The 19,000-nt window shown below is 46.4% G+C and overlaps 1 protein-coding gene and 1 long non-coding RNA gene across 3 annotated transcripts; both read right to left on the bottom strand.

Annotated features, from left to right (window-relative positions):
- Positions 1-1,302: 1,302 nt before the first annotated feature.
- On the bottom strand, positions 1,303-8,374 carry LOC123157319 (mitochondrial carrier protein MTM1). 2 transcript variants are annotated; one of them, XM_044575575.1, is made up of 10 exons: positions 7,985-8,374; positions 7,816-7,890; positions 5,827-5,955; positions 5,672-5,731; positions 4,896-5,066; positions 4,484-4,577; positions 4,194-4,285; positions 3,955-4,104; positions 3,705-3,763; positions 1,303-1,806 (listed from the first exon to the last, which is right to left on the bottom strand). In XM_044575575.1, exons 1-10 carry the CDS (start codon positions 8,210-8,212, stop codon positions 1,677-1,679), a joined length of 1,188 nt encoding a protein of 395 aa, XP_044431510.1. In that variant the 5' UTR covers positions 8,213-8,374; the 3' UTR covers positions 1,303-1,676. The 2 variants fall into 2 exon arrangements, with proteins under 2 accessions (XP_044431510.1, XP_044431509.1); XM_044575574.1 differs by having other exon boundaries at positions 4,194-4,288.
- LOC123157321 (uncharacterized) lies at positions 7,347-7,808 on the bottom strand. Its single transcript, XR_006478949.1, has 2 exons — positions 7,663-7,808; positions 7,347-7,581 (listed from the first exon to the last, which is right to left on the bottom strand). It is a non-coding gene; the product is annotated as an uncharacterized lncRNA (long non-coding RNA).
- Positions 8,375-19,000: the final 10,626 nt, after the last annotated feature.

Below are 19,000 nucleotides of genomic sequence, written 5' to 3' on the forward strand. Positions count from 1 at the left end.
GGATTCAAACACGCACCGCTTGTAGCCAAACCTCCGAACACAGCCACTAGGCCATACTTCCTTAGTTATTCTTTTTTAGGACAAACAAACCTTATTTTATACCCAGCCTATTATGCGTATTATTTTATGATAAAAAAATGAATGCACCATATTAAAAACGTGAATTTTAAGAAAGTTCATAAAACTGAAAAAGGTGCGTACAAACTGAAGTAAATCGTGAATTTGAGAAAAAAATCACGAATTTGAAAAAAGGTCAGAAAATTTAGGATAAAGTAGATGACTTTTTGAAAAAAATTACACAAATTTGAAAAAAAGTTCATCGATTTTGAAAAAAGTTCACAGATTTTCAACAAAAATTTCATCGATTTTGAAAATAGTTCATCAAATTTGGGAAATAGTTCACCGATTTTGAAAAAAGTTCGGTGATTTTGAAGAAAGTTCACCGATTTTGAAAAAAGTTCATCAAAAATGAAAAAAAAAATCACGGTTTTGAAAAAGTTAATCAAAATTGAAAAAAACATTCATCAAATTTGTAAAAAAGTTCATCAACTTTACAAAAAGTTCATCAAAATTGAAAATTAGTTCATCAAATTTGAAAATAAGTTCACAAAAGTTGAAAAAGTTCGTCCATTTTAATAAAAAAGTATGCGAACCAGGAAGAATAAAAAAGAAGAAAAAGAAGAAGGAAAGAAAAGAGGAAAGATGAAATGAATGGAAAAATGAATTTTGTCATGTGAGGTCTGGTGGTGGGGTGGTTGGTGCATTGTAGCTCGCGGGAGGAAGTCGCTGGTTCGAGTCGCACTACATACTTCTTTTTCGTTTTGAAAAACAAAAAATCTTAGATGGGCCGGCCCAGCTCCGAGCGCTGCAGGCGCCAGTCTGCAAAATGAGCTATAACTGGCGCCTGCAGCGCCGAATAGGGAATGCCGTCCTCCAGAGCCAGGTATATAAGTAGGTGCTAGAGCCGGGTATAGAGGTGCTTTAAGCATCGTGTCATGCAGGCCAACAGTGCTAACCAAACAGCCAGAAAACAAAAAAGACTGCACCCAGCGGGCCTGATTGGAGTTGCTGCAGATAACTAAACAGGCCCCAAAGCTTTAGATCCTGAACATCTTTTCTCCTTGACGATCTTTTGAAGGTGGGCATGTAGCATGTCCACTTGCTTAATATCAAGACTGATGTCATGGATTTTAACTTTTGCCAGCATAAGTAGCACAGTACACCGCTGCTGAAATTAGGAAACCAGCTAACATTTTTCTTGCAACCAATTTAGGGGAATCCATCAGCATTTGAGACAAGGGAGAACAAAATTATTCTGTAGTTTTAAGTGTACAAAAGCACAATGTATTATTGATCATCGTCAATGCTACATCTTACACTACATTCATCTTCCTACGTAAGTTAATCAATGTTATATGGTCCATTCCCCTCTGACAAAACTGGAGCTCACTCCGCGGCAAAACTGAAAGCCTTTAACATTATTACCAGGAGACAACTGGACCTCGTCCAGGAAAAATAATGCTGATTGCTGCTCACTTTGATCCTCTAATTTGAGCCTTTACCACACCTTACCCTGCCCAAAGCTGAGTGGCTGGCATAAACTAAGACGGATCTGGGGAATGTCACATGTTACTACAAAAGAAGGTGGTGGTTTTATCTTCCGGACAAAATCCTGGTCATGACATGTTCCTTTGGTGAAGAGCATACTTGACGACCTCGTAAAAGGAAATGACAATACCAACTGATGGTCCAGCACGAGCGACGCGTGGACCAACACCAGTGAACAAGCCTTTTGGACCCTCAGACCTAGCAGGATAAAATAAATCAGAGTGGACTGATCAGCGAGTGAATTACATATTGTGAAGGATAATTCTATGACTACAGCTACAAAGTTTCAATGAACAAAGCTTCCCCAGCCAAGACCTCCCTAGGTTAATGACTTGGAAAGGCAAACAAGAAAAGGCTGCAACAGGACATTGCACCAAAATTTTGGATAAAAAAATCAAGAGCAGTCATGAAACTTGATCCAATCCACTTCATTTCCGTTCAAGGATTCAAGGGATATATCATAAATAAGCAAGCCATGATTTTGTACACGGCAAATTGGATCATGAAGATAACCAGCTAACTGACCCTAAACCCTTTGCAAGGCTATGGGTCTCCCAGAAGAGGAGCTTCAACAAAAATTAAGAGGTGGCCAGGGGGTGTTGATTAATCATTTGTATGTAACGAAAAATTCTAAACAAAATCTGACAAAATTGGCACAACATACATCCGCCATGTCTCAAAATCTTTGAATCCAAATTCCATCACACTTCAAGACGCAAAAAAGGGCAAATCTGACAAATGAATTATACAAGCATGGTACTATCCATTGCACATTTGAAATTAGTGTTGTTCACAGTTTGAATTGTCTTTTTCCCCACATCATGCTATGATGGATTTGGATTAAAAGTCATGCAGCATGATAGAAGTGCATTGTGTCTGACTCTTTCTTTTTCCAGATATTTTCAAGACTTCCAGATGTGTATTTTGGAAAGCTAGTGCATTAGTACATATGATGTGCCTAATGCAGCGTATATGTACACAGGCCACGGCTATGGATATTTATTTGATTATTTACACTAGATACATAGCATGATATGTGAAGATTTTTCTAGAAAAATATTTTCACAATATGAATTTGTTAGGTTTTGTAAATATATTCCAATAATTAGTGTTTCATGTACCATTCTGGGGAAAGCAGTGTCCAGAAGAGCTCCTTATGTGAACTAGAGGGCACTGACGACTGTTAAGTTTATGAGACCTGGTTGGTTTTTCAAGTGGAAATTGTTATTGCTTCTCTGTCAAAGTTCAGTAGAAATACAGGAATGCTTTTATATTATGCTCTGACTGACCCATGTTGCCTGACCCAGCAAGCTAGCCCAAGCCCAACTCAAACAGCTGACTAAATCACAGCTCTAATTAAGAGGGTGTTTGTTTCCAGGGACTTATTGGTTTAGGGACTTAAAAAAGTCCCTATAAGTCCCACCTAAACCAAACACAAGGGACTTATTGGGACTTATTGTGGTGATTTGGGACTTATCAAATAAGACTCTCAGGGAGGAGCTTATTGGGACTTATCCCGGGCCGGACCTACCCCGCGTCACTCCAGGCTCGTTCCCCGCACGCCGCCTGCCTCTCGGTCCAATCGCCGCCGCCGCCCCGCCTCTCGCTCCGTTCGCCGCCCCGCCTCTCGCCCCGTCGCCGCCCCGCCTCTCGCCCCGTCGCCGCCCCGCCGCCGCCCCGCCTCTCGCCCCGTCGCCGCCCGCCGCCGCCCCGCCTCTCGCCCCGTCGCCACCCCGCCTCGGTTCGTTCTGCCTCGGTTCGCCGCCCCGCCTCGGTTCGTTCTGCCTTGGTTCGTTGCAGCGGTGCCTCCAATCGCCGGAGAGGCCCTCTCCTGAGCCTCGTTGCAGCGGTGCAACATGGACTTATAAGTCCCTGTAAACAAACAGGTAGGGACTCGGGACTTATAAGTCCCTGTAAACAAACAGGTAGGGACTTGTGACTTATAAGTTGGGACTTAAAAAAGTCCTAGGACTTATGAAACAAACAGGGCCTAACATACAAGCCCAGTTGACAATTGTAGGTTGCGTGTTGGCTACCAAAGCAGAAATGTAAATTTTTACTTGTTCTTAAAACTTCACAGTATGTGGAAGACATACCTCAATATATCAACTAATGTTTGCCTCGTGGTCATTCTCATTGCCTTCTGGGCATCCTTCTGAAATGGAAAAACATACGCAAATTTAAAGCAAGGCAATGAATAAATGGAACATATGTATGAAATTGATGGCAGGTAAAATGAAATGGTGCTTCATGGGGGTCATGGTTTGTGGAGCAAACCTGAAGCACTCATGACTATTTCCAGAATAGTACAGAAAACAGAATACAGAAAATATGAAATTCACAAACCTCTATCTGTCTCCTTGTCTTGGCAACATCAAGAGGGCATGTAACACCAGCAGCAAGACTACCTGCTACAAAGCCAGCAGCAAAGTTCGCTCCCAACACACTAGCCGCATCACCATCCTCTGCAACAAGACCAAGCAGCTTTCTTCGAATCTGCATGGTAACCTCAACAAGATAAGATGTATACCAAAGTAACTGTTAAATGGTTTAGCATATCTTAAACATGAACAACATGGACTTACCGGCTCCAGCGTTGACCAGCATATAGCAGAGAATGGAACATCCCGAGCAAGCTGTGCCCCCACACCCGTCCATAGAACACGATAGTTTTGCACTGCTTCAGCATTAATTAATTCATCAATCAGAACAATTTCTTGCCTCAAAAATAAAGAGTTCAGGTTGTTGGAATGAGGAAAACAGAAGCGCCAACTGGAAATTAACAAATTTAAAATTGAAGAACATGATTGATACTATGATGTTAAACATAAACCAGTATGCTAATACAAAATGAGAACGAACTATACCAACATACCATTCTGACTTGAACTTGCATGTGGTGAAAGAACACCAAGCAATGTTTTCCACATTCCAGGAGGCTTTACTCCAGGCTGAAATTCCTTATACGCCTGTTAACATAAATAATTACTTGATTGAATATTCAAAACAGATGTTCTTCTGCCCAGATCAAAACATGTCGTCTCTTCACAAAAATTTGCACGCGGTTAGAAGACACAAACATGTTCGTTGTAAAAAATATAGGGGTGTGACTTTTAAATTGTTTTACTATTTTTAGTTTATTACTGCTCACCCGGGAACACACCAATATTTGATACTTTCTATAAAACGAGCAAGATTATTACATGGGCCCCTAAAATTGTGCAAACTAAACTGTCCTCAAGATTATTTATCTGACATGAAATGAAATATACTAACTGGATATTTACCTGCATCCGTGTCCTTGCCAATTCAATTGGGGAACAAGCAATGCATGCGAGCGAGCGTGCAACTGATCCTGCTACTAGTGGGGCATATGGTGTCAACCCAGGAGCATTGCTTCTTGTAAAATCTTCAATCTTGTTGCGGAATATGTCATAGCAAGGCAAATATATTCCAACCTGTTTGGGATCAAAAACATGATCATGGACAAGATTCGTTTAGGGTGTGTTATACATTCACTAAGATATGAGAAACTAAGAGTAAATCAAGGCGTCCAAAGGCGGTCAACCCCCGCCTTACCGCCTAATGTATGCTTAAGCGCTTAAGGCGGAAAAAGTTTCAGGGCACATTACCACTCGAGCGCCGCCTTATGGACGCCTTGAAAACGATCAACAAATATGTGCAGGCTAGATGATATCTGCCTTACTTAACAGACAGTATGTCTGAGGTCAGAAGACAAAAATGACAGTGTTTACGTTGTTTAGGATATAGAATTATTTGCTCATACAAACTATTATTTACATATGCAGATTAATAACAGTTTCATATATGGCTTCTTCTATTAAGATGAGTTATACATGTATCAGCAAACCTGTAAAAACACCTTGTTCTTGAAAAATAGGTGCAAATGACATGGAGAAGCGCAAGCTATTGCCTACTCCACACATACTCGAGAGGTTGGAGGTACTAACATGATTATACAGATTTCACAGAAGTTCTTTTTTTTAATAATAACGCAACACAAGGCACAACAAAATGTAGTATGACAGAGCAAGAGACTCACAGTTGGTATAGCTAATGCCAAGCCAGCATTTGTACCTCTCCATAATCTACCAAATCCTTCCTGAAACAAGCGATTAGCAAATATATCAACTATCAGTATCCACAGGATGTTAGTACAAACACAAGAAACTTTTGACGGCATTTGCGCTGCATTACCTGTCTAACAACTTTCAAGAATACATCAACTGTTCCCTTGTACTGAAAGCAATCGGGTGGGCAAATAGGTTCGCTTCCCAAAATGATACCACGTGTGCATGATGGAGAGCATCGCAACTCAGACAGTATCTGGAAAGAAGGCATAAGCAGCATTCCTCTAGTAAGCACAAGAAATAAATAGGTTATTTGTTTGATGGCTAACCTAGAACAATGGAACTGCTGAGTTCATTCAGACCATTAACATGAGTAAGCATTAAATAAATGAAAAAATCGTGTTATGTAAACGTGAATAACTTTGGTTCTGGAATATGATCGCAGTTTCAAGAGATTTCTAATGCCCATTTTCTTCCTATGCACAACCCCACTCCAGATTACATTCCAAGAAACACTACAGTAGATTTGAAAATGCATGTATAATTAGAAATAACAGAGTTTGCCAATTGCAAACAAAATCAGCAACAAGGTGACTAAACCAACATGCTTTTCTTTCCCTAATATAATAATAAAGCACGGAGTGTTTCTGGTCGTCCGTCACACACTTTTTGCAAAAAAAACCTCTGTTTTCTGTAAATTAACCCGCAGTACACGTTTAAGTGACAACCGAATCGTTTTTTGCTATTTCTCAGAAAACCCCCTGACGTTTCAGGTAATCAACCCGCCGTCCATATTTAAGTCAGCTGAATCTTTTTTTATTTTAACAGAAACCCCCCCCCCCAACTCTTTAGTTAATCAATCCGCAGTTTATCTAAAATAAAATTATCCATATCTTTTAAACCGTAAATCCGATTTTAATATGTTATATATGAAATTTGATTAGAAAAATATGTAAAATCTAAATGTGGTGTTATTTTCAGCTGTTAAATATTTCTAAAATATTTTTTGGTGCAAACTTAATCTATATATAGTGCACGGCCGGGGGGGGGGGGTTCGTACCAGCGACGATCCGAATTTGAAAAAACTTCGCGTGGAAAAATAACATATTTCTCGTCTTATTCCGAGCGACTGTGCGTGCGCGCGCGAGAGAGAGATGCGTTAGGTCTAACCACATTCAAACGCGTTTTCGTTGTGTGGGCACTGAGGCCACCGTTGGCAACATAAATATGATGCCATATGAAAATAAATGACGTCGACCTATTAGGGTCTTGAGTAATGGTTATTGGTTTATGAGCGTGTGTGTTATTTTCTCTCCCGTTGCAACGCACAGGCTCTTTTGCTAGTATCTACCTACGGAAGGATCAAATCTGCACCATTATTGAGAATTATCATCTTGGCTACCATTCCTAGTATCTGCAACATTGTTCACATCCCAACTCTAGTTGCTTATTAGTAGAGATTAAATCACCTGTCAAAATTATCATAACCTCTCCTGCCAGCCTGTAGTGCTGGTACAGCTTATCCGGTCGTTTTTCTAGCATAATGATATAGTGAATGCTATATGTATTCCCGTCCCCCGCAGTTCATTCCCAAACAGAGACATGGCTAAGGCGACCCACCCCAAATACCACTTTTTTTAGGGGGGGGGGGGGGGGGGGGGGTGCTAATGGAAATTATCATCACTGCTTGTTGAACAAACAAACAAGAGAAATAAGCAGATGTATAGAATTTCCGACGGCTAATGAAATGCATAGTTGGCGAAGCGATTCCAGTAGCAAACTTAATCCGCAAGAAATATTACCAGAAGTTCTAGCCAAGGACGAAATTTAATAAAACCAAGTTCTGAGGTAAGCTTATTTTTTGGCCCAAAGAAGCAATCTCCTACATGAAGATACAACTATCAATATACACACTGGACCAGATGAACTGACACATTAGATCCCACAGCGATAGCGCACTAACCTAATCTACAAATGATGAAGGCTTACACAGACGATGTGATCCCCCTTTCTTCCAGAACCGATTGTATCATCCACACTTCAAACTGGTGGCAGCAAAAACGAAACACAAGCCTCCAGCACGCGGCACGCACTAAGAAGGGGTCGGATTGCTTACCGCATCCGGGCCGAGCGCCGCCATCTGGGGTGCTTGGTAGTAAGGCACCCCCGCGGCCTGCGCCTGCAACCTCGTCTGCACCGGGAGACGAAAACCACGACCTATTAGCCACCACGAATCACACGAAAAGGATACCCCCGGATAATGGACAAACTGGGAGAGCCCGTACCTTGGCGACGTCGAGAGGGTTAACGATGATGGCGGAGATGAAGGCGGCGCTTGCGGCGGAGAGGGCACGCTCGGCCATCCCGAGCTCCTGGTCGGCCACCACCGCGGCCGGAGGCCCAGGTTGGGGAGGCTGTGAGCCGGACGTGGCGGCGGCGCCGCCGGAGAGGTCGATGCGCGCCGCGGCGGCGGTCATCCAGGCGGGGAAGCCGCCCCTAGAGCCGCCCGCCATAGCTCCCAGCAGCGCAGCCGAATCAATACGGCGGCGGAGGGCGGGGTCTAGGTCACGCGGGCCGTGCGGCGGTGGTGCTCCCTCTCTCTGTGGAAGGAGAGGAGACACGAGTCGAGGCTCACGAAGAGAGGAGGGGAGACGGGGAGGGATCGGTGTTTTCGTTCTAGAGGAGTCCTTTTGGTTGACTGTAACAAAGAGATAAAATAGCCGAGACCACATTTAGGTTATTTTGGAAAATAAGAAAAAAAAACGCCTATGACACATGTTGTATGCTGGTGCTCAATTTGTTTTTCAAATTCAATAAATCTAACGACCAGTCGACTGATGGTTTGCGTCAGATCCGCACAATCGTGTTGCCGTTTGATTCTAATCCGACGAAGCGCGTAGTCCGTTCCGAGCGAAGCGCGCGTGGCGATAGTCGTTACAGGTTTTATGACAGATGACAAGCGGGCCTCGCCGGAACCGTCCCTCTCGCCCAATGTCCACATTCTCCACTCCCCCGTCTTCCCCTTCGCACGCATTACTTCTTCCCCCCTCTCGCGCTGCTCTGTCCATTCGATTCTACTCTCTCTCTCTCCATTCTCCCTCGTCCGCGATGGTTGCTGGTGGTGGTGTGGTCCTGTTCGCGGCGGACGGCGTCCGAATCTGCGGTGAGGAATGCATTTCCCCACCCCCTTTGTCTTCCTGTTTTGCTCCGCCAGTGTGTTCCCGCCGTTCCGCCGTCGATTTTTGGTGTACGGAGCCTCCGAATCCAGCCGGTTTTTGTTCCCATTAGGTTGGATTAGGTTAGTTTAGGTCGGCTTCTAGATTCTGAATCGGCATTGAGGAGCGCATTCCCCACCCCCTCTCTTTTGTTGTTTCTCCGCCGGCATGTTCCGCTGTTGATTTTTGGTGCTCGGACCATCCTAATCCGATCGGTTGTTGTTCCAATTAGGTTAGATTAGGTCGCTTACTAGTTCCAGTTGTAGATGGTTGTGAATTTTGGTTCAATTTTGTGCGTAATCGGTCGGCTAGTTGGTGTCGATAGGTTTTCGTGGTGTATAAGCGTGGTCAGTTCTACTATGGATTTTCCCACCCGCTTTTTTCCTTCTGTTAGTGTTATGGATGTTGATTTTTAGGACATCCAATAGTGTCTGTTGTTTATGGATTTTAGGATGTCCAATTTAGTGGATGTTGATTTGATCAGTAACCCTAAGTTCATTTCCAAAATGTTGTTGTCGGTGTCAAAACCGGCGGATCTCGGGTAGGGGGTCCCGAACTGTGCGTCTAGGCGGATGGTAACAGGAGACAAGGGACACGATGTTTTTACCCAGGTTCGGGCCCTCTCGATGGAGGTAAAACCCTACTCCTGCTTGATTAATATTGATGATATGGGTAGTACAAGAGTAGATCTACCACGAGATCGGAGTGGCTAAACCCTAAAATCTAGCCTATGGTATGATTGTTGTTCGTCCTATGGACTAAAACTCTCCGGTTTATATAGACACCGGAGAGGGCTAGAGTTACACAGAGTCGGTTACAATGGGAGGAGATCTTCATATCGTATCGCCAAGCTTGCCTTCCACGCCAAGGAAAGTCCCATCCGGACATGGGACGGAGTCTTCAATCTTGTATCTTCGTAGTCCGGGAGTCCGGCCAAAGGTCTTAGTCCGGCCATCCGGACACCCCCTAATCCAGGACTCCCTCAGTAGCCCCTGAACCAGGCTTCAATGACGACGAGTCCAGCGCGCAAGTTGTCTTCGGCATTGCAAGGCGGGTTCCTCCTCCGAATATTTCATAGAAGATGTTGAGCACCAGGGTAGTGTCCGGCTCTGCAAAATAAGTTCCACATTCCTTCGTAGAGAGAATAATATTTGTATTAATCGGATCTGCTGACATATTCCGTGGCGCGACATCATGCCACAGCCAGGCTCTTTATTTATTTTATTTTTCCACCTTAGCGCGCTTAGCGAGGCGGTTTCCTTGGCACGTCTTGTCAAAGCAGAGATCATGTCCCCTTATTCCGGGATTCTCATCAATACGGGTGTGGGTAACCCAACCGCGCCATTAACCGTGGCGCTTGGGGGATAAGCGAGTTTTATTAGGCCGGTGGGGGCTCGTAGTTTTGGCCGCCCATATAAGGGGATAAGAATCCGCCCTTTCCATTCACGCCCTCTTCCTCCTCTGCTAATCCGTCCCTGCGCGCTCGAGCTCCAGCGCCCAAGCCCGCACTTCCCACCTCAACCTTCTCCAACCATGTCAGGAGCGGGAGGTAGATGGATGGCCTCCTCCGTCATGGAGGGACAAATCAAAAATCTGAGGAAGGCCGGATACTTGTCTAACGACATCGCGCACCGGCTCCCAGATGCGGGGCAACTCATCCCCACCCCCAGGCCCCATGAGAGGGTTGTTTTTCTTCCCCATTTCCTCCGCGGACTGGGTTTTCCTCTTCACCCGTTCGTCCAGGGGCTCATAGTTTGGTGTTCGGAAAGAAAAGCCAAACTGAGTATCTTAAAAGATATACGCAGGAGTCTAATAGAAATATGTCAATATGGGAATGCAGGCTGCGCTGCTGACCTCTGCCGCACTAACTGCGGAGGTCAATGCCTTGAAGGAAAGCCTCGAGCGGTCCGAGAGCGAGCTCGGCCATGCCAAGAAGCAGCTTGACGATAAAGAGGGTACGTAGTACCTCCTGTAAATGTATATAGAAATACTTGGTTGCATAATAATAATAACAGGACCAACGTTAATGTTGCAGGAGCCACGACCGAGGTGGCGACCCTGAAAGAGGCGGTCTCCAAGGCCGAAAAGAGTGCGGCCTTGGAGCGCGCCGAGCGAGAGAAGCAGGAGGCGCGGGTGGCGGAGGTGCGGCAAGAGCTCCAGGCTCTTGTGGAAAAACACGAGAGTTTGGAGCGTGACTCGAAGACTCGAGAGTCCGAGCTTGCCTTGGCTCTTGAGAGTGCCAAGACCGCTAAGGCCGAAGCCCAAAAGGCCCTTCAGGAGATCGAGGCGATGAAGAAGATAGTGGCGGGTAAGGCATTCTTTATGCAAAGCAAAAATATAAAAGTTAATTATCTCCTACTTACCTGAATCCGGAGCTCTCCAGGAGCGTTCGCCGATCTGCCCCGTAGTGTGTCTGATGCCGCCGCATACTACTGAGCCGAAGAGGGGAGCTCGACGGAAAAGGTGTTCTGGTCTCAGTATGCTGAGGCCGAACATCCGATGCCCCTGAGCGACCAGCTGAAGCAGCTGGTTGAGCTCCACAAGGTGGCCGAACAGGCCATGAAGGGCCTCATAGCTCGGCTGTGGCCTGGAGAAGTCATGCCTGGGAGCTACTTCGGTCTGGTGCGGTGGATGGTGGACGCGTGTCTGTGGATTGAGGTCGTCAAGCGCTCTGTTTGTATTGAAGGTGCCCGTCGGGCCCTTGCTCGTGCTAAAGTGCACTAGGGCAAGCTAGACGCGGAGAGGCTGTTGACGGACGCGCCACCGCCGGGCAAGGAGTATCGTACGCCTGAGATGTATTATAATGGCATTCTGAAGGGTGCCCGCCGCATAGCGGATGAGTGCTCCAAAGATGTAATTTTTGAGTAAACTCGAATTTGTTATCCTGTACGCTGAAGCTTTGTTCATATGCGTTAAGCAACGCTTGTTAATTTAAAATATTACCTTCTGTGCGGCCGTTTATCAAATCTGAGAGATGCGAGTCGTCGGCTTCGGCCCCCATGCCACGAGTGCTGGGGTGTTCGGGATAAACCTGAGCGCTCTTGTTCCCATTCTTGGGTCCATCTAGGGAGGTGTTCAGCACAACGAACCAAGCCGTCGGACTTATAATGCTTTATCACTCTCACTTAGCCATAGAATTCTATAATTTTAAATTTCGGCGAAGCCCCTAGTATTCGGAAGACCGAGTTCGGGGAGCTATCCACGCCTAGGCCGGATAAGTACGGTTCTTCGCTTGAAGCGGCATAAGTCTTTAAGGACTCGAAAAAACCTCGCGAACAGCGACCGGTCTCTCGCACTATCATGACAGTCAGTTTTAGCTTTCTCTACTGAGGTGTTAACCCAGCTCAACTGGGGCACAATCGCAGTAGTTCTCCCAGCGCTACCTTAGCCAACAATGCGGAACGTAAGGTACCAAAACATGGGAGCCAGGCAAACCTAACTATTGACCAAAGACATGATTCGGAGCCGATGCATATAGTGCTATAAGTTTGGGGTGCCGCACTTGTTAGAGTGTTCGGTCTTCTCACACCATGTTATGGTGTGTTGTAAGCCCCTGGTGTATTATCCGTGCCAAAGTGTACGGTTGCATATTGTCATGACTGAACATGTTTGCATATAAAAATAGATAAGTACAATAATAGATAAGAGTTATGTATTGTTTATTAAAAAAGGGCTGCTGTGAAAGAAGAACGATGCAAAAGGTGCCGTAAGCAAGAGATGGGAGTATTTGACATATTCCCCTTTAGGGGCAAGCTGTGGTATTGTAAGAGAAACAGGTATTTAAACTCGTTATAGAGACCACCTTGACTTTTGATGTAGCTTGCTTCCTCCCTGGCTATTGCATTGTTGGTTCGGCGATAGTATTGCCGGACAGGCCTTCCGAATAGTTGGGTCCTAAAAGTGTGTGAAAAAGGAAAACAGCGAAATAAGGAGCCCCCTAGTGCGGTTAAGCCACATTCTGGGCGTGCCGTTGTTGTGCCCCTCCCCTTATGCCCATGGTATCTCTAAGGCATAATTATGTACACGTGGTACCAGCATTGCTGTTTGGCGGGGGCTGGGGTCGGGGCCGCACTGCTATGCTTGCTCGGAACGTGCCAGCCGGATTTGTTGTAGGTTACTTCGGGCTCGCTTGACGTTGTTCGGATGTTTGGCGCCTGGATTGGAGAACTGCCTTGAGAGGCTACTCTGTACTTCTGCTGCCAGGCCGCCGTGTGCTCCTCCGTTCGGAGAGAGCGTTCTGTGTTTCCATTTACCGTGATGACTCCGCGAGGTCCTGGCATCTTGAGCTTGAGATATGCGTAGTGCGGCACCGCATTGAATTTTGCAAATGCGGTTCGTCCGAGCAGGGCGTGATAGCCGCTGCGGAATGGGACTATGTCGAAGATTAACTCCTCGCTCCGGAAGTTATCCGGTGATCCGAAGACCACCTCGAGTGTGACCGAGCCTGTACAGCTGGCTTCGACCCCTAGTATGACACCTTTGAAGGTTGTCTTTGTGGGTTTAATCCTCGAAGGATCGATGCCCATTTTTCGCACTATGTCCTGGTAAAGCAGGTTCAGGCTACTGCCGCCGTCCATTAGGACTCTGGTAAGGTGAAATCCGTCGATAATTGGGTTTAGGACCAGTGTGGCGAATTCGCCATGACGGATGCTGGTGGGATGGTCCCGTCGATCGAAAGTGATCGGGCAGGAGGACCATGGGTTGAACTTTGGGGCGACTGGCTCCAGCGCATAGACGTCCTTGAGAGCACGCTTCCGCTCCCTTTTGGGGATGTGGGTTGCGTATATCATATTCACCGTCCGAACTTGCGGGGGAAATCCCTTTTGTCCTTTGTTGTTCGGCGGCCGGGGCCCCTCCTCGTCATTTCTATGTAGCCCCTTGTCTCTGGTCTCGGCACTTAACTTGCATGCCTGCTTGAACACCTAACAATCCTTGTTGGTGTGATTGGCTGGCTGTTCGGGGGTGCCGTGTATCTGGCACGAGTGATCAGGTATCCGATCTAAGCTGGATGGGCCCTGAGGGTTTCGTTTGAATGGCTTCTTCCGCTGACCCGGTTTAGAGCCTCTGAATCCGGCATTGACTGCCGTATCTTCAGTATTGTCACCGTTAATGCGGCGCTTATGCTTGTTGCGGCGTGATCTGCCGTTGTTATCCTTGTTATCCGAATTGCCGGGGCTTTTGATTATGTTATTGCTACGAGCTAGCCAGCTGTCTTCTCCCGCGCAGAAGTGGGTCATGAGTGTCGTGAGGGCTGCCATAGACTTCGACTTTTCCTGTCCTAGGTGCCGGGCAAGCCATTCGTCTCGGATATTGTGCCTGAAGGCTGTGAGGGCCTCGACGTCCGGACAGTCGACTATTTGGTTTTTCTTTGTTAGGAACCGTGTCCAGAATTGTCTGGCCGATTCCTCTAGTTGCTGGATTATGTGACTTAGGTCATCGGCGTCTGGTGGTCGCACATACGTGCCCTGGAAGTTGTCAAGGAATGCGGATTCCAGGTCCTCCCAACAACTGATTGACTCTGCTGGCAGGCTATTAAGCCAATGTCGAGCTGGTCCTTTAAGCTTGAGCCGGAGGTATTTGATGGCGTGTAGATCATCACCACGGGCCATGTGGATGTGAAGGAGATAATCCTCGATCCATACCGCAGGATCTGTTGTGCCATCGTATGATTCGATGTTTACGGGCTTGAAGCCCTCGAGGATTTGATGATCCATTACTTCGTCTGTGAAGCATAGTGGGTGTGCGGCGCCCATGTACTGGGCTATATCGCGACGCAGCTCGGACGAGCTTGGTCTGTTGTATTCGGCCGTGCCATACTTATTATGTCCGGCGTGACGGCTAGCGTCACGTGAAGCGGGGCGCCCATGCGATCCGTATATCGATCTTGTTTGCCTTGCCTTGTTCTCCAAGATGTCTCGCAGGTCTGTTGCGTCTCCCCGTACTCTGGTATGTTTTGAGCGGTGTCGGGGTGCGGCTTGGGTCGAGGGCCTGAAGGCCTCTCTATCGCGGCCATGGGGTGGCCGATCGGGCGCATCGTACGCTGGTGATGTAGGTTTAGTTGCTTCCTCCTCAAGTTGGGGAAGCAGCCTACGCTTCGGGTAGCTCTTGGATGGGCGTTCTAGTTTATACTCTTCGGCCGCCAGGACTTCGGTCCATCTGTCGGCTAGCAAGTCTTTGTCAGCTCTAAGCTGCTATTGTTTCTTCTTGAGGCTGCTTGCCGTGGCTACGAGTCTGCATTTGAAACGCTCTTGTTCGACGGGATCCTCTGGCACGACGAATTCGTCGTCGTCGAGGCTTGCCTCGTCTTCGGAGGGAGGCATGTAATTGTCGTCCTCATCCTCTTTGTCGGCCGCTCTCTCATGAGGGCTGGCTCCTTCGTCCTCCTGTACTGGATCCTGCTGGAGGGGGTTGTCTTCGGCACTGTCCAGCGTATTGTTATCTCCGGTGCCGGAATCGCCGTTTTTGCTTTGGCGGGACTTAGAGCGGCGCCGCTGACGTCGGCGCTTGGGTTGCTTCTTGGAGGGGTCATCCTCCGTTCTCTCCTCGCCATCCCCCGCTTTAGGGGTGTCCACCATGTATATGTCATATGACGAGGTGGCTTTCCAGTTTCCTATAGGTACTGGTTCTTGATCGTCTCCTTCATCGGCGTCCATGTCGTTGATGTCTTCGGAGTCAAAGTCGAGCATGTCGGTTAAATCGTCGACAGTGGCTACGAAGTGGGTGGTGGGTGGGCTGCAAATTTCTTTGTCGTCCGCATCCCAACCATGTTGGCCGTAGTCCGGCCAGGGCTCTCCTGACAAAGAGAGGGACTTTAACGAATTCAGGATGTTACCGAAAGGTGAGTGCTGAAAGACATCCGCGGCGGTGAACTCCATGACCGAAGCCCAATTGGGTTTAATCGGAAGAGGTGTGGGATTTACGGAGTCCGGATCGGAGTCCGGCACCTTGGAGTCACAGGCCTTGCGAGGGACTAAGCTGGTATCCGGCTCTATCGCCATAGAGATTGCAGTTTCCGGGGCGGCGTCTAACCGTCCGTCCCCGACTGGTGTAGTGGGCTCCGAGTTAATGGTCGGAGCGGACACCGGAGCGACGCTCTGGGCGTTGTCCGATGACAGAGCTAAATCGTGCCCATCATGATAGTGCGGCGCGCCTGGTTGTGGCTCGAATCCGTCGAAGATCAAGTCCCCGCGGATGTCGGCCGTGTAGTTCAAGCTTCCAAACCTGACCTGATGGCCAGGGGCGTAGCTCTCGATCTGCTCCAGATGGCCGAACGAGTCAGCCCGCAGTGCGAAGCCGCCGAATACGAAGATCTGTCCGGGGAGAAAAGTCTCATCCCGGACCGCATCACGATTGATGAGCGAAGAAGCCATCGGGCCTAAAAGGCGATGACACAGAGGAACTCTCAATGAAAGCACCAATGTCGGTGTCAAAACCGGCGGATCTCGGGTAGGGGGTCCCGAACTGTGCGTCTAGGCGGATGGTAACAGGAGACAAGGGACACGATGTTTTTACCCAGGTTCGGGCCCTCTCGATGGAGGTAAAACCCTACTCCTGCTTGATTAATATAGATGATATGGGTAGTACAAGAGTAGATCTACCACGAGATCGGAGTGGCTAAACCCTAAAATCTAGCCTATGTTATGATTGTTGTTCGTCCGATGGACTAAAACTCTCCGGTTTATATAGACACCGGAGAGGGCTAGGGTTACACAGAGTCAGTTACAATGGGAGGAGATCTTCATATCGTATCGCCAAGCTTGCCTTCCACGCCAAGGAAAGTCCCATCCGGACACGGGACGGAGTCTTCAATCTTGTATCTTCGTAGTCAGGGAGTCCGGCCAAAGGTCTTAGTCCGGCCATCCGGACACCCCCTAATCCAGGACTCCCTTAGTTGTTATGTTGGATTTTTTTATGCGGTCTGTCTATCGATTAGGCTTGCGATGCTCTATTTACCATGTTTACAATGCTTTGAATTATCGGTGTTGTTTGTTCTGTTTAATTATCATGATGAAGGTATTGAACTTGCCAACGACATTGCACTCAAATTACCAGATGCTGAAACACTGCTATTATCGGTGTTGTTTTGTTATGTTTAAATTATCATGATGATGGTATTACACTTACCAATGACATGGCACTCAAATTACCAGGTGCTGAAACACTGCTATTTTTATGACTGGTGTTGTTTATGTGCCTAAATGTCCAGTTGGTTGGCAATTTTGAGTGGTGCAATCGCGCTCTGATTACCAGTTGTTTTTCAAACAGCTACATTCACATTGGGTTGTGTTTTTGGACTGCACCCCCATGATTTTTATGCTTTGTGCTTTTCTGTTTTGGATATCCCCAATGATGATGTGCAAGCAGTTACCATTATCATCTTACCGTACTTACCAGTTTTTTTCTAGTCTAACTACATGCAGCACAATGCTCATTTCTTATTCGATGGTCTGGTAATTTTTGTGTGCTTACCGGCATCATTATTGTGATTATTAATGACCATGTGTCGATGCTAATTTTATCAGGGGTAAATTGGATGTACATCATCAAATTGATGCCGCCTTTCTCACTTACCAATATATTTGTGCCTCAGTTATCAGTTGCACATGTTGTAATATACCTGTGTCATTTTGTCTTGCTATAGTTCAGTAGGTGTGGCACCGTCTTTGTTTTTTAACCGGATTCTTTTTCCTGTAAACCAAGTGCATTTTGCTTGATTTATTTATCATGGTCATGATAATCTTTTTTTGTGTCACCATGAACCACAATGATAAGTTTATCAGCTGTATTATTGCTTTGCCAAACACCAGTTTACAAATGTTGATATTAATTATGATATCAGTTTTTCATAAGTCATCTAATTTGTTTCATTCGCTTTCATTTTGTTCCTACGTGATAGGGACACAATGCCGAGGAAGCGCAATGGAGATGGTGATGGAATTGATGAGATTCCTTCGAAAAAGATGAAACGCCCTCCTCCGTGGAACAGAGCCTCACCCAGATCACTTCTTTTAGCATGCAAAGACATGAATGATGACAGGAAGGTTGCCATTGATGAGATGGACTTCAAAGCATTAGGAATATCCAGTGTGACCATCTCTCCAACAATCTCAGTGTGTGGCTTGCTGATCTTTACAATCCCGATTCCCGTTAGGTTGTTGTACCAGGGCGGGGCAGACTTCTGGTTAGTGAGGAATATGTGCATCGTGTTATGGGCGTGCCGCGTGGAGGGGAGGATGTCCCTTACAACCTCCCTACTGAAGTTGATATTGAGTTAGGGCTTGAGTTGTTCGGCGAACTTGGATATGCCCCTAAAGTGACTGATCTTGTTGATCTCATAAAGGGTTCTGTAAATGCTGATGATACTTCCAAGCATATGTGGCTTTTGCTTGCTTGGAATACAGTCATTTCCCCAACCACCTCTAACAAAGTCAGCCCTAGATGGTATGTTGTGCTGGTAAGTGGTTATGTAATTCTGTCATTTTCTTTCTTGTGTGCATGATAACTTTACTGTATGTCAGTGTGGTAACTTTCATATTATTTTTGTTCCATTCGGTGAACTTCAGTTTCTTTGTTTTTAACTTGCAGCGCGACATCAATGGTATTAAAAATCTCAATTGGTCCAAATTCATTGCTGACGACTTACACAAGGAGCTGTTGAAATGCAAGCCTACCAGGGGTTCCCTTCTCTTCTACAATGTAAGTGATGGTGCTTTCCTCTTACCTTCTTTTTGTCATTTCTCATCTGATTTTGTTCGTGTTTACCATGACGATTGTACGATTGTATTTTTCTTATCAGCTACTGTACATTCATGCGATTGATCTTTCTGGACTGGGCATCGTATTGCCTGATGGTCCTTTTCCTATCAATGTCTGGATAAAGAAGCTGATAACTATTGTCCTCAACAAGGATGTTCAAGCTGACAAAGTTTCTTTCGGAAAACTACCGGTAATCTATATCTATGTTTTCAGTTCCCGCACTGCTTGCAACTGCATTTTCTTGTCATTGATTTTTTGTTGTTACTTATCTGACTTGCCTCTACATTTTTTTCTAGTGCAAGCCTGAGTTTGGCATGAATTTTTGTCTGT

This window comes from Triticum aestivum, chromosome 7B, assembly GCF_018294505.1.
Source record: "Triticum aestivum cultivar Chinese Spring chromosome 7B, IWGSC CS RefSeq v2.1, whole genome shotgun sequence".
Lineage (NCBI taxonomy): Eukaryota > Viridiplantae > Streptophyta > Magnoliopsida > Poales > Poaceae > Triticum > Triticum aestivum.